The sequence below is a fragment of the Maylandia zebra genome, linkage group LG16 (genome assembly GCF_041146795.1).
Source record: "Maylandia zebra isolate NMK-2024a linkage group LG16, Mzebra_GT3a, whole genome shotgun sequence".
Lineage (NCBI taxonomy): Eukaryota > Metazoa > Chordata > Actinopteri > Cichliformes > Cichlidae > Maylandia > Maylandia zebra.
The window spans coordinates 34,676,577-34,690,674 of NC_135182.1; the positions used below are offsets into that span (position 1 = coordinate 34,676,577).

The 14,098-nt window shown below is 42.1% G+C and overlaps 1 protein-coding gene across 3 annotated transcripts in view; it reads left to right on the forward strand.

The window, feature by feature from the left end:
* The window catches only part of epb41l5 (erythrocyte membrane protein band 4.1 like 5), a 36,704-nt gene that overhangs the window by 8,907 nt on the left and 13,699 nt on the right, over positions 1-14,098 (forward strand). For all 3 annotated transcript variants that reach the window (XM_012923228.3, XM_076875372.1, XM_012923230.3), the window contains exons 3-16: positions 2,480-2,584; positions 3,511-3,553; positions 3,778-3,856; positions 3,992-4,036; positions 5,001-5,053; positions 7,446-7,566; positions 7,873-7,960; positions 8,162-8,250; positions 8,353-8,422; positions 10,457-10,626; positions 11,257-11,363; positions 12,229-12,247; positions 13,001-13,046; positions 13,227-13,345. In XM_012923228.3, the coding sequence (XP_012778682.1) occupies positions 2,480-2,584; positions 3,511-3,553; positions 3,778-3,856; positions 3,992-4,036; positions 5,001-5,053; positions 7,446-7,566; positions 7,873-7,960; positions 8,162-8,250; positions 8,353-8,422; positions 10,457-10,626; positions 11,257-11,363; positions 12,229-12,247; positions 13,001-13,046; positions 13,227-13,345 (1,154 nt within the window). The remainder of the gene's footprint in view (positions 1-2,479; positions 2,585-3,510; positions 3,554-3,777; positions 3,857-3,991; positions 4,037-5,000; positions 5,054-7,445; positions 7,567-7,872; positions 7,961-8,161; positions 8,251-8,352; positions 8,423-10,456; positions 10,627-11,256; positions 11,364-12,228; positions 12,248-13,000; positions 13,047-13,226; positions 13,346-14,098) is intronic.

A 14,098-nucleotide genomic window follows, 5' to 3' on the forward strand; every position in this document is an offset into this window, starting at 1 on the left:
GTTCAGACCCAGTCCTCCTTTGAAGTTCTCTACATCTCTCTCATGGTGGTGTTTCAGTGTCGGTCTAGTTTGCTTGGTGACATATTCGCATCCCAAGTCAGACTTAAGCTAAAGCAGACTAACATTTCTACCACCTGAGCAGTGTGGATTGGCTCAGTGGACAGAGGTGCCCTTCGACTCACAGTAAAAAAAAAAATCTCAGATCACTATAGTGTGTTTTAACACATCAACTGGGAACCAGTGGTATAAACATCTGGCACCAGGTGTCAGCTTAGACATACAGTAACTTAGGAAATGCTGTGTGTCCCTTCTCAATGCTTCCTGGTTTCCTTTATTCTTGTGAGACGTCCGAGTGGCTGGAAATACACCCTGAATAGGATCCACACCTCACAGGTTTACCATCTCTGGTTCTTATATGTAAGACCACCCCAGGCCAAAGGATCCTTCCCTTTTGGACGTTTATTCCCTTCTGTTTTGTTTACACCACTGCCACCAGTTAAAAAGGAAACAATAGCCGGCCACAGAAACTCGGCATTTATTCTCTTCCTCAGTTAAGAAAATGGTAAAGATAACACAGACTGGCATAAAACAGTACTTTTGCACCGTCAATGTGATTTCCAGAGAGCTGTTTGCTGAAAACGTGGCAGCAAACAGAAGATGACGTGAACAGTATGTGAAAGTCAAGTTCTTAAGGACACAGGACCTGAGAGATGCATCTGGAGCTTCATCTGATCCATATACGGAAATGGTTTCAGTGGGCGATCAAGCAATTGTGCAAACTCTCTTCATGCCTTAAATACTGTGTTTCCATGTATGTTTGCACAGTCTATAAATTGTTGTACCCATTTCCTATTTTTCTAGAAAAATATAAAGAACAGATTTATTTTTATTAATTCATGTAATTATTTAATTTTTAACCCTTCTAAGCCCATCGGAGCGTGCACGCTCTTATTTGTGTAACTATTTTTAATTCCCAGTAGAAGTGCAACCACATAAGCTAGCGCTATAATTTCTTTTGCATATGAAACCAGAGGAGTTGCACTTGCATATCATGCAATCAACTTGTCCCAGGTGGCAGTTTCCTTCCACATATGGCTTTCCAAAAATTGTGTTACCCCACCCTATCACCTACACTGACCTTCTTTTGTGTGTAGCACCAGAGAAAAGGTCAAGCCCATGGATGCTTTTTGAATGGAGTATTTAAGAGTAGACTAAATTTACATGCATGCAAACGCTCGAATCGTGTTTTTCTTTCTAAAATAACCCCGTAACCCTTCTACTCATCTTAGATATTGTTTCCTTTTTATGGACACATCGCTCCCCCGGCTGCTTGGTTGGACTCGTACTGCAGTAGTTGATATTGGTTAAAGACTTTTGTTGTCATTAAACAATCTGAGCGTCTCAGAGGGAGAACTGTGTGCTCACAGGGAGGCAGAAAGACTGCAAAGACTCTAACAATGCTACACACACACACACACACACACACACACACACACACACACACAATGAGTCCTTTGTGCTCCCTCTCCCAGGGTACTGTAGGGGTGCGGTATGCCTCGTCAGCTATGCCAGCTAGCATGGGGCCAGCCCCCTGTGCTGCCCAGGAGCTCTCTTGGGATCTGTGTGTGTGTGTGTGTGAGAGAGATCGAGGCAATCCTGCTTAAGCTTTTTACTTAGTTCTTAAACACTTCACCCATTTCTGGAAATAACATTTTGCACATAGTTGTGCCGTTATAGCCTCAGAAAGAATGTCATGTAACTGGTTTGGTTGCATGAAGTGAGATAAATTGGAAACTCTAGGCCTAGTATGTTAGAAACAATGTTACCTGGCACATGGAAAAGTACTGTGGCATCCAGGGAACGTTTTAACTAAAAAGGCTTGTGCTCCAGTAACCGGGGGTGGTGAAACCTGGTAAACAGCTGAAACTGCACCTGTTTGATCAAATAATTCCTACTTTCTTATTATGGACGAACAGACGCTGCCAGCTCGATCAGGCAGTGGTGACCGATTGGTACCGATTTTATAGGCTGATTCTAAACTCCTGAACACTAGAGGACTATGAGAACTGTGGAGCTGCAGATTGATCTCGGATGCACACAAAGCTTCTGTCATGAGATGTGACTGCTCCTCATGGAAATGTGAGACTGAGAGGAGAGCGGTGTATATTTGAGATATTTCCCAGTCCCAACGTGAACGCAGGCAGTGACTGGTACGGCCTCGTCAGAGAGGGCAACACCTATTCAGCTTCTGACAGCTTAACATTTTCTCTAATCTCTTCCACACAAGTCAGAATGTATTCCAGGGAATTATATTATTTCCCATAAAAAAATTTTCCAGAGCTGCAGGCATTGCAAAGACTGATCAAATAATCAGTTTTATCATTTATAAACTTCTTGGAGGCCGAGGCAACCCTAACTTTCATTAATGTGCTGAAACAAGAGCACTGAAGTCTTCTCTTTCATGTGTTTGCCTCTACAGAAAAAAGCCAAAGGCGAGGAGCTGTTTGAACAGATCATGTACCATCTGGACATTGTTGAGAAAGACTACTTTGGAATACGCTTCATGGACTCGGCACAAGTTCCAGTAAGCATGGAGGGTGTCTTGTGACTCTGTACTGGTTGTTTTTTGTTTATTTATTAATAAAAAAATTTAATGCCTGACTAAATCTGCAGACTTCCTGTTAATACTTAAAGTTAACATTTTTCCCCCATTACAGATATTGGATTGATGCATAAAAAGTAAATGTTTACACACTGTTTGTTTACTTTTCTAACTTTTAGCACTTATGTTATGGAGAAATATACATCTTATTGTATTTGTTGGGTAAGGAGTTCATTTTAATTTATGACTGTATTATAGTAAATATCAAAAATTTAAATATCTGTTCTTTATCTGTATGTCGCTGCCGTATAATTCTGTGTCATGCTTTTATTTGATATGATACCAAGTGTCTCTGACAGTCGTGTTTTAGCCACATATCCCACATTACTGCTCTCCCAGGAAAGGTTGAGACACAGACTTTCACTTTCAGGGCTTAAAGGCTCGGTCCACTCTGGGAGTCGGGCTGTCCTCTTACACAAACAGTTTGAAGTCATCGGTCTCTCGGGGACTCTGTTCCTTCACTGGGAAACTCAAAGGCAGGCAAACAGGAGGCAGGTTTAGAGCGCTGGGAGAGGGAGGGCTGCAATAAGGAATGTGGGGGAGAGAGATGAGAGAGTGCTGTTCCTCTGTTATCTATCTCTGTCTCTGACATGGACACAGACGCCTCCCTCTCTCTCTAACATAGTTCATGCCTCGCAGAGCCTGAACTTCTAAGAAGAAACCTCGAAGAACAGCGCACTTATTAACCAATTAACTCAAGTGGTCGCTTTGTATCAGTTGACCACACCAGTGCTTTGTTTCTATGTTCAATAAAGGCGCATGTATAGTAATGTTGCTGTTGGCTTTCATGTTAGTTTTGCTAAACCTTGCTGTGTTGATTTAATTGTTGTTGCTTTGTATTCTTTCAGCATTGGCTCGATGTCACAAAAAGTATCAAGAAACAAGTGAAAAGTGAGTATTGCAGCCCAAACACATTGATCCCTGTGTGAAGAGCATGTTTACGTTTTTGGAAGAGAAACTCACCAGCTGGGATTCTCCAGCCGACATCACAAATGGATTTCTTTGAAATGTTAGAGGCCAATACGACTGTGTTCATGTGAATAACACGAGGCACACATTACACGCTATTGTGTTATTAAATTTCATAAATATCTTTTTTAAATTTTTCCATTTAGTTGGCCCTCCTTACTGCCTTCACATGAGAGTCAAGTTCTACTCCTCAGAGCCGAACAACCTGCACGAGGAGCTCACCAGGTGGGCTTAGACACCCACACCTGCATTTCTTTCCTCTCATTTTAAAATCCCACTGTAGTGAACTTTAAAGGAAGTTTTGCCACGCACCACTCAGAAGGGTGAAATATCTGATAATTTCCTTCTGCTTTCTTTCAGATATCTTTTTGTGTTGCAGCTGAAACAAGACCTCCTCAGTAGCAAGTATGTAACTTCTGTTTCTTGCGCACACTTTTAAGCGTTTGCATGTTTTAAGTTGTCAGGTGTTAAGAATGATGCCTGTTCCCATATTTGTTCTTTACATTCTGAGGTTTCTTCTGCTTGTTCAGAGCAGAAAATGATCAGCATTTTTCAGCCTCTCTGCTCGAGCTCTCAAAGCATTTTTATACAACATGTCTCATTCACGTGGGAACACTTCCCTGACAGCTGTTAATACAGCTGTGCTGTAACTGTTTGGTAACTAAACAATCCTGCACTGTAGCCTTTGAATTTAAGTAAGAAGCTTTATTAGTTACCAAGGCGTGGACAGCTTTTCAGTCAGGAATGAAAGTTGGAACGTTTGGCTTACTGAAAGGACACGGAGACATTTACATAGGACTTAGCTGCATTTATTTAAAGGTCAAACTACGTTAGGTTTTTACTTCTGCTTCAAAAAAACGCTCAGTGTGCTCTGCAGACTGTCCTCAGTCATAGTTTCTAAACTCTGACTAGTTAAAATGAACTTGTCCTGCTCAGATGTGATCCTTTTATAAATGTTGGGTTTGCAGTTTTTACCTTGTAAGCTTAACGTTGGGTTACCGAGGAGTTTGTTATTAACAACAGCTCGTCAAACAAGTAAATTCACTGAGTAAGAGAGATGTTGGCAGCGTGGGGGGAACGTCTACAAATCTCTATAGTTTACACAGATCTGAGGAGACACTCGACTGTTGAACTCTGGCTAATGTGTTTAAATGTGAATCCTTTGTGTTGGTTTTCTTTGCCCTCTAACCTTCAGAGCCCTACAGGATTATATATTGACCTGCTGGTCATTGGAGTGTAGATGCCTTCATTCAGTCATTAAATAGAGATTAAAATATGGAATTCTGATTTCCTCTTTATGGAAGGGAACCTGCAGGCTTGAGCTTCATGGGTTTCACTACGATTCATTTTTGCACGTCTGTGTTTTTAGGCTCGAATGTCCGTTTGACACAGCGGTGGAGTTGGCTGCCTTCTCACTACAGGGTAAGCACATCAGTGTTTCACACACAGCTTATGTTTTATGTAGCTGGTGATTGTTCTGGTCTGGAGATTCGGCTTAGAAAGTCAGTGCAGCCAGATCTTACAGCAGCTGGAGAACTTTAGTCCATGCAAACTAAACGAGGCTGCAGAGCTGTAGCCTCAAATGCTAACTTGGTGTTCTTGGTGAGGTTGTGTGCCAACGAGGCTCTCACATCACAGATGCGTATCTGGAACCAGTCATGGCAGTCTTTGACTTACACTCTGAGCTCCTACCATCACACACCTGCAGTAGCTGTTTCATAAGTCCAGTGTTTACCTGCAATGAGCCATTTCAGAGGTGCTGCAGAGGAGCAAAGACTGAGTCGCTGGAGACATTTATGGAATGGGCTTGCGTGCACCAACCCTTGTGTGCTCACACTTACACATGGTCATTGTGGGTAAATGCCAGCTCATTAGTGCTCGATCCTCTTCTGTGGCCCCCTAATCCAGCACCCTTTCTGCCTTCTCCCTGCCCCTCAGCTGAGCTTTCTAGCTTTATCTTCAACTTTTTCACATTTCTGTTGTTGGTCCACGTTTAGGGATAGGCTAAAGTTATATTTTCTCCCCCTTTATCCCGAGGCTTAGCTCACAGCTGGACTAGCTAAACAATGAAGATCACAAACCTGAGCTGCTTCTGTGTATCCAAACACTGAAGCCGTAATCACGACTCTTTCTTTCCCTTCTCTCAATTTTTCTGTGTGATGGTTTATTTCTTATGCTGGCAGCTGGAAATACCCGTTACCTCATTGGAGACTTTTAGGTGGGTGATTCAGTATAAAACCAGTTAAATCTGAGGAATTCATGCACACAGTAGTGTTCAGAAGTCTCGAGCAACCCCTCATTTCTTTATGTTTTGCTTCCATGGAGCCAGACTTTCCTGTAATTTTCAAAGTGCTCTTTCTTTGGACGATGGCTGCTTTTTCCTCTCGCTTTCAGTCCAATCCTTGTACCCGACCGTTTTCAGGGAAATGCTTTTGTTTAAGCCGCGTAACTGACCTCTAAATCATCCAGGCACTCAAAGACCCCTAACTCAGTGTTGTGCCTACACATAAGAGGAAACATAGCAAAGAACCAATTTTAAATTTGATTATTGTCTTTGTTACAAGCAGCCGGCCACAGAAACTCGGCATTTATTCTCTTCCTCAGTTAAGAAAATGGTAAAGATAACACAGACTGGCATAAAACAGTACTTTTGCACCGTCAATGTGATTTCCAGAGAGCTGTTTGCTGAAAACGTGGCAGCAAACAGAAGATGACGTGAACAGTATGTGAAAGTCAAGTTCTTAAGGACACAGGACCTGAGAGATGCATCTGGAGCTTCATCTGATCCATGTACGGAAATGGTTTCAGTGGGCGATCAAGCAATTGTGCAAACTCTCTTCATGCCTTAAATACTGTGTTTCCATGTATGTTTGCACAGTCTATAAATTGTTGTACCCATTTCCTATTTTTCTAGAAAAATATAAAGAACAGATTTATTTTTATTAATTCATGTAATTATTTAATTTTTAACCCTTCTAAGCCCATCGGAGCGTGCACGCTCTTATTTGTGTAACTATTTTTAATTCCCAGTAGAAGTGCAACCACATAAGCTAGCGCTATAATTTCTTTTGCATATGAAACCAGAGGAGTTGCACTTGCATATCATGCAATCAACTTGTCCCAGGTGGCAGTTTCCTTCCACATATGGCTTTCCAAAAATTGTGTAAAAAGTGCTGGCAACAACAAAAACACACTCCACAAACACGCTTTGCCGATCCGATCAGCTGTTCATAGCACTCCCTACGTCGGAATAAATATCAGGGCGAACTATCGCATGTCCGCCATTACCTGCCATAACTGGAAGTGATGTCATTTTTCATGGGAAAGTTTTTTTTTTTTTTCCATTACAGGGCCTTTCAAAGGTTAACTGGTGTTTTTGAAAGTCATGCTTGACTTTATGGCTTTTTGTATAGTTTCTGAGAGGCTTAATTCCACTGGTGGAAATAGTTTATTTTGATGAACATGCTATTATTATATTTATTTTGTTTTTCCTGCAGTTTATAAAAATTGGTGTATCTCAAAAATGAAACTATGAAAACACTCAAAATACATTTCCTGTGGCTGGAAACTATTTTGGGCAACTTTTTTGCATTTACAGTTTTGATGGATAAACCTGAAATTTCTGTAACTAGAAATGTGCGTTTACAAAAACATGTTTTTATGTAGTTACTATGGACTTCATGCATACATATTATTAAAATTTGGGATGTAATGGTTGTATTGATGTATAGCAACTTGAAATGTTTGGTAAAATGCTGAATGGGGGGGGGGGTATTCCATCATTAACTGTAAAGATGCGTCTGTGTGTTTGCAGCCGAGTTGGGCGACTGTGATCCATTAGAACACAATTTGGATCTCGTGTCAGAGTTTCGCTTCATGCCTGAGCAGACAGAGGAGATGGAGCTGGCTATATATAACACATGGAAGGAGTGCAGGTAAGTGTTTCGTTGTTACTGAGGTAGTGTGTTTATGAGCACAGGTAGAAAGTCATGTAATGGCCACGCTGCCATATACGCCAAACATCTTAGGACTGCACTTTTCATTTTTTTTATTTAATTCGCACAAAGTTGTTTTAAATCACAACCGAAGGTAAAGACCCGACGATTAAAGAGATCCCCAACAACCAGATGAGTCCACAGCTGGTTTGGGGGATGAGGAGGCAAAGGGAAAGCACATGAAGCGGTGGCAGGGAAGGAGGGGAGTGTAGTCTGATGCATGCGTTTCCTCCTCACCTTTTTCAGAGGTCAGACACCAGCCCAGGCTGAGATCAACTACCTGAATAAAGCAAAGTGGCTCGAAATGTACGGGGTGGACATGCATATGGTGAAGGTAAGTGACACGGTCTTTCTGTACCGTTTACACACACATCAAGCACACGTAGGATCCCAAACAGGAAGTGCCCTTGATGAAAGACAGGAAGAGAAAGGAATGTGCATCGCAACATTAGCATATGATAAGATCATAATGTGAGCTCTTTGATGTGTCTTCTTTCTTCTCCCTTCCTGTCTTTTCATCACTTCTGCCCTGCAGGCTCGAGATGGTAACGAGTACAGCCTGGGCCTGACACCCACTGGAGTTCTGGTGTTTGAAGGACAAACTAAGATCGGCCTTTTCTTCTGGTACGTTTCATTCGGACCTAATTCACTTTTTTTTTTTTTTTTTTTCTTTTCATGCTTTATAGACATAATATTTTGTCCTGCCTTCCTGTGTGACTGTCTTAGGCCCAAGATCACTCGTCTGGATTTCAAGAAGAGCAAACTGACGCTTGTGGTCGTGGAGGATGATGATCAGGTGATCACGAGCGCACACACACGATGCACACATGACGGGCAGCAGACCGTGGAGAATACGGAGTAGACGGGCAGTATCTTCTTAATGTTAATAGAAACAAAGTAAAACCAGGTGTAAAAAAAAAAAAAAAAAAAAAGTTTAACTCCTGTGCTTACAAGACTAAATTAAATTCAAAATATAGATAAAATGTCTTTAACACCTGCAGTGTGATCACATTATTCAGCACATCAGGTGCGAGCAGGTGTTTTTGTGTGTGCGTTAGGCTGCAAAGTCTCCATTACAGTGGCTGTTCTGAGTTTTTCACTCTGAGTCATAATAAACTCAAATAAAACCGAATTTAAAAAAAAAAACCTTTAATGAAACTAAACAGAAGTGAAAAAAAAATCAAAATGAAATAAGAATAAAAGCTAATTTAACAAAATTCAAACCTTGTATTAACTCTAGTTGCTGCACGTTTGCTCCTGTTTGAATGAGCTTTTATCATTTTTCTCAGCTGGTCTGGTTGAAGTAAATTAGAAAATACCAGACGCTATAAAAGCTAAACTTTGCAGCTGTAACTCTACACTGTTCGATCTCATGAAACTCACTGAACACATCTAATGTGTCAGCTTCCACAAAGAAACACAAATCAGGATGAATTTCAGCATTTTGAGAAAAGTTCATCTTACAGTGTAAAATCATTTTCTAAGACCTTTCAGAAAATTCCAACAAACAACATTTTTTGTTGTTTCTTATCAAAGAAAAATCCCCCCAAAAAACTTTGTTTGATGTTGTTCCCAATCCATATTATAACAGGGAGGTGTGTGTGTGTGTGTGTGTGTGTGTGTGTCCGTGTGTCTGTGTGTGTGTCCGTGTGTCCGTCCCTCGGGTCTTTGACTGAGGTTAATAAAGGAGCCTGCCCCCTCTGGTATTTCTGGTATGCGCCCCCCAAACCTCCCAACACACACACATTCTCGTTTTGTTGTCTTAGCAAGGACATGTAATTGACATAATGCAATGCCTGACCCTAAACCTAATCGTAACCCTGACATTAAAACCACATTTTGAGCATCAAAAAGCTTGTGAGGATCAGCGTGTGTGTCCTCACAAGTATAGTGGAATGCCAGTTTCTGGTCCTTATAAAGACGTCTAAACAGGTACACACGCACACACAGTTTTCACCTCCTAACTCTGTCCTTTAACAAATGTATGCTGTAGTAATGTGATGCGCACACACACACACACTTTGACAGTAAACCCGTCTGCTCGGGTGGAGGAAGTGAAGCAGTCACTTCCCCTCATCTGTCACTCTAAATTTCAGACCATTTTTTTTCTAACAGCTGGCCAGTCTGTTAACTCACGTGACTGTTTTTTGCTGAAACCCCTGTTGTGTAAAGGATGTTGTGTTTTTCCCCCTTGAAGTGGGAGGTTGGGGTGTAGCTTCATGCATGTGTGAAATACCAGAAGTACACCTGAGAATAGATGGAAATGCAGGAACAGTGTGACTGGCACTGGACCGGCTCCAGGTCTTGTAACTGGCTGCAGTGCCAGGCGGGCTTTCATCCACGCCTCTCTGAGAAATCAAATTAATGAGGCAGCACCTGCGCTGGTGGTACAGCCGTTCATTCCTCGCATATCAGGCCCCTTCAGTAAGGAAAGCTCTGACTGTACTCCATCGCAGACGCAAAAAGCTGGAGGTTCGATGACCAAGCAGTCATTCCTATTACACTTCAGTAAGTCTATGCATGGCTAAAGTACATGCGTAGTTGGGGCATGTAATGCAGACGTGGAAAAAATAAACTTGTTATGCAGTTTTTCCTGCCCCAACTAGTTTTTCTGGTAAAATGCAGAGATTTTAAACTATACTTAAAATATTAGATTCATCATAAAAATTGTAAATAAAAAATAAAGACATCACTGGCTTGTTTGAGTCCTTTTTACCTGCTAGATCACTGCTGCACTTTCAAGTTCTACTCCAGCTGCAGAAGTTCACAATTTGCTCTAATGATGTCAAACCGCTTTAATCGAGTCCAACCCTGTCCCGATTCTCCTCAGGGTAAAGAGCAGGAGCACACCTTTGTCTTCAGGATGGACCACCCCAAGGCCTGTAAGCATCTCTGGAAGTGTGCTGTGGAGCACCACGCTTTCTTTAGGCTGAGAGGACCTGTGGAGAAGAACTCTGCACGCTCTGGATTCATACGCATGGGCTCACGCTTCAGATACAGGTGAGAGATGCACAGCCAGGGCTGTGGTTGTTCAGAGTCTTTGTGTGTATGTGGTCTTAGTCAGTTTTACGTAACCTTACATCCCAGATCATAAAAAATATAATTCCCAAGCTTTTTTAAAAAGGAAATCACAGGATAAAATTAGGATTTTAGCTCTGAGAAATATGGTTGTGGTGGGAGACTCAAACGTAAACTGGGGATTGTGGCAGACTGCTCGAGATTAATATGTCACAAATTAGATGTGTGTGTTTGTCATTGTGCGCCAAGAAGACCGTCTCAGATTGACAAACAGTGCTTAATCACTCTCTATACATGCCAAGTAGCCCATGTGTGTACACACAGATACTTGCAGTGGTACTGACAGGCACTCGGTATCAACATGCTGCAGTAGCAAGCTGCTTCCCAACTGTGTGTTTAAACATTACCCAGTTGGATAAGCTCTGCAGTAATGTTGTTTTAACACGGGGGTTGAAGGGGTTTGTTGTTAATGAAAGGTTATCGCCTGGATGCTTTCAGGGTTCAGCAGGGGTCATTGCTGCGCCTGTTTTTGCCACAGAGCATCGTTAAGAAAGAAATTTTTGTTGGGAACAGTTTGCAACTGTAAAGAAATTCTTGTGTTTGCACGATCAGCGGCAAGACTGAATACCAGACAACAAAGGCCAGCAAAGCAAGGCGCTCGGCATCATTTGAGAGGAGACCGAGCAGACGCTACTCGAGAAGAACCATGCACAGCAGAGGTGAGCCTGAAACGTGACAGTCAGCATTAACACTCACGGGAACAAATATTCATGGGAGCATGCATCACAACATCAGGGCAAAATATTTTATAGTAGAAAGTATTCTTGTGACGTTTTTCCTGTCAGTTTAACTTCTGAAAATTAAAAACACTGACTGATTGGCCACAAAGGATTTCACCTGTGAGTTGAATGAATAAGAGCTGAAGTAGCTGGGAAGGCTTGCACCTGTGCACACAAGGTCCCCCTATGTGCACTGCGTGCCGAGCCGTGCAGTCAGGAACACTGTACGCTTGGGACACAAATGAACAGAGCTTTAGAAATCCTCTACTCCTTGTGTAAAAAGCATACGATGACCTGCTTGCCCCACTTAGGCAGAGCTACGAGCACTCCTCATCACCCGAGCAGTGCCCCCTGGATTAGCTATGTGAAGGCTAACGTAGTCTCCAAGATGAGCATCATGCCAGGGGGCCTTTGTGTTGCAGGGTCAGGAAAAACCGGTTCGTACTGGAGGAAGGATGGAAGGAGAGGTCCTTGAAGAAAAGCTGCCCAGAGTACAGAGTAGCTCACCTTTAAGGGGGATCTTACAGAACATAAGTAACCTGCTGTAACCTCACGAGCCCCTCCCTAAACTATAACACAGGCACACCATGCACCAGTGTAAATGCTGGACATAGCCTCGACCCTTCGTGCAGCCTACACTGTAGCTTTACTTGTGTTAAACTCAAAGACGCTTCTGCAAAGAAATGACTTCAGGGTCTAAATGTTGGTTCAGCATGAACAAGAGTAAAAACAGTCACGTCTGCTGTAAACAAACAGCATTATTCATGTGGACACAGTTCTTAATGTGTTTTCTTTGCTTTTCCAGGACCGTTCAACCCACCAGAGTGAGTACAGAGATGTATAAATGTGTTCTTGTACATTTAAGATACTTTATTTGTCTTTTTTGTGACCATTTTCACATTAATTTATGTAAATGTTATGTCTCATTTATTGATTGTACGGGGGCTTTCGTTCTGAACATCCATACTGGGTCACATGATATAAATTTATCCGAGTATTTTCACTGTTTTCGGGTTAATCATCAGGTTGAGCTATGATCTCGATACAGAGCCTTTTGTTACAGGTGTGTGTGTGTGTGTGTGTGTGTGTGTGTGTGGGGGCTAAGACGTGATGTCAGCTGTAGCTTTAAGCTGTCGTGGGAACTGAGCTGCTGAGTCAAAGCATTTATGATAAATGAGACTACATTACAGCTCATTAGACTGCACTTTTTTTTAAAGCTGTGTCCAAGACTTGCTGTCTTAATTATGTATGAGGGTTTTCAAATTGCCTCAGGGCAGACGTTAAATTAAAACTTTGTCATAATTTAAGACAACTTTTATGTTTTCATTGTTCCAAAATGTGCCGCATGTGTCCTGGCCTGCAGGCTCGAAGCTCCACGAACACTTTGCCACCAATGATGGTCGCTCACCCAAATTTGCAAGACTTGAAAACTTTATTCTTATTTCTTAAATGTTCTTAGCGTTTTTTGTTTTTGTCTGTCATTTCAGTTACTTGCAGTGTAAAACCAAATAACCTGTATTAAGAATGCTTGAGCAGAGCTGTTTGCTCTTCAAATAAAATCTGTTTCTTTCTCTTAGGGCTCTTTCCTCAGGCAACGGAGTCAATTCCAGCAAAGACAGAAAGGTGAGGAGAAAAGCTGCTGTTTAATTTCTCCACTGTTATCTGGGGAAAGAGAAGAGCAGTGAAACACAGCATCAGGTTTAGATGTTATCACTGAGAGAACAAATGAAGTCAGGTTTAATCATCCGTTCAGCCATATCTGTGGATGTGTAGCTTTAACTTGTTTGCTCTGTGCTCCTCCAGGTGACCCCCAGCAGGAGTGCATGGGCAGCCATGCCCGTGGTCAGCCCGGTCGCTGCTTCTGCCTGTGGACCGATTGAGATCGAGGCTCTGCCCAGGAGTCCTGGGGGAGAAAAAAGAAGGTTGGTGCCTGCACATTTAAAGACTCCTCTAGATCTTTAATTTTTTGAGCTCGTCTTTCTCCCTGACGAGCATTTTAGAAAAGTGAATCAGGATTTTAAAGTTGATTCCTTATTTTTGAATGTCGCTGACGACTTACAGCTGCTCATTGCTGTATGAAAGAAAGATGCAGGAAGACACACAGCAAAAAGATTTGGGTTAAAAATAAGGGAAGGCCACCCGGTTCCTTTTAAATGTTTTGACTGTTTCCTGATTGTTGATTGGATAAAAAACAGGCCATGATACTGGCCTCATCGTGCTGCGAGTCCCTTTGTGTGAGAATAGTTTTTTCATGTGAGACCGCGAGTATGGAACGACCCCGGAGTGGACAGGACGTGGATATTCAGTTTTTATCTTTCTACTGTATTTTTTTTAATCCCGTCATTCAGCCTCTGAGTGATGTGTAAATAATTTCAGGCTTTTTTCTGATTTGATCTGTTATTTATGGATTTATTTTGTGCGTGTGTGTGTGACTGAACACAAATGTGCATTTGCATGAATGTATGTAAGCATCCAGCTTTGTTATAAACCTCCCGTGTTTCCTTGTGTGTTCCAGTATGATTATGTACTGAGGATAATTGTCTGGCAGCACGCTGGTAGGTACAGTCAGACTGAACATGCTCTCGCTTTAACCAATCATTCGCTGTGCACTATCGGCTTTGAGACTGCGGCTTTGGAAATGGGTTTTCTTGCACCGAACAGACAGCAATTCGCCG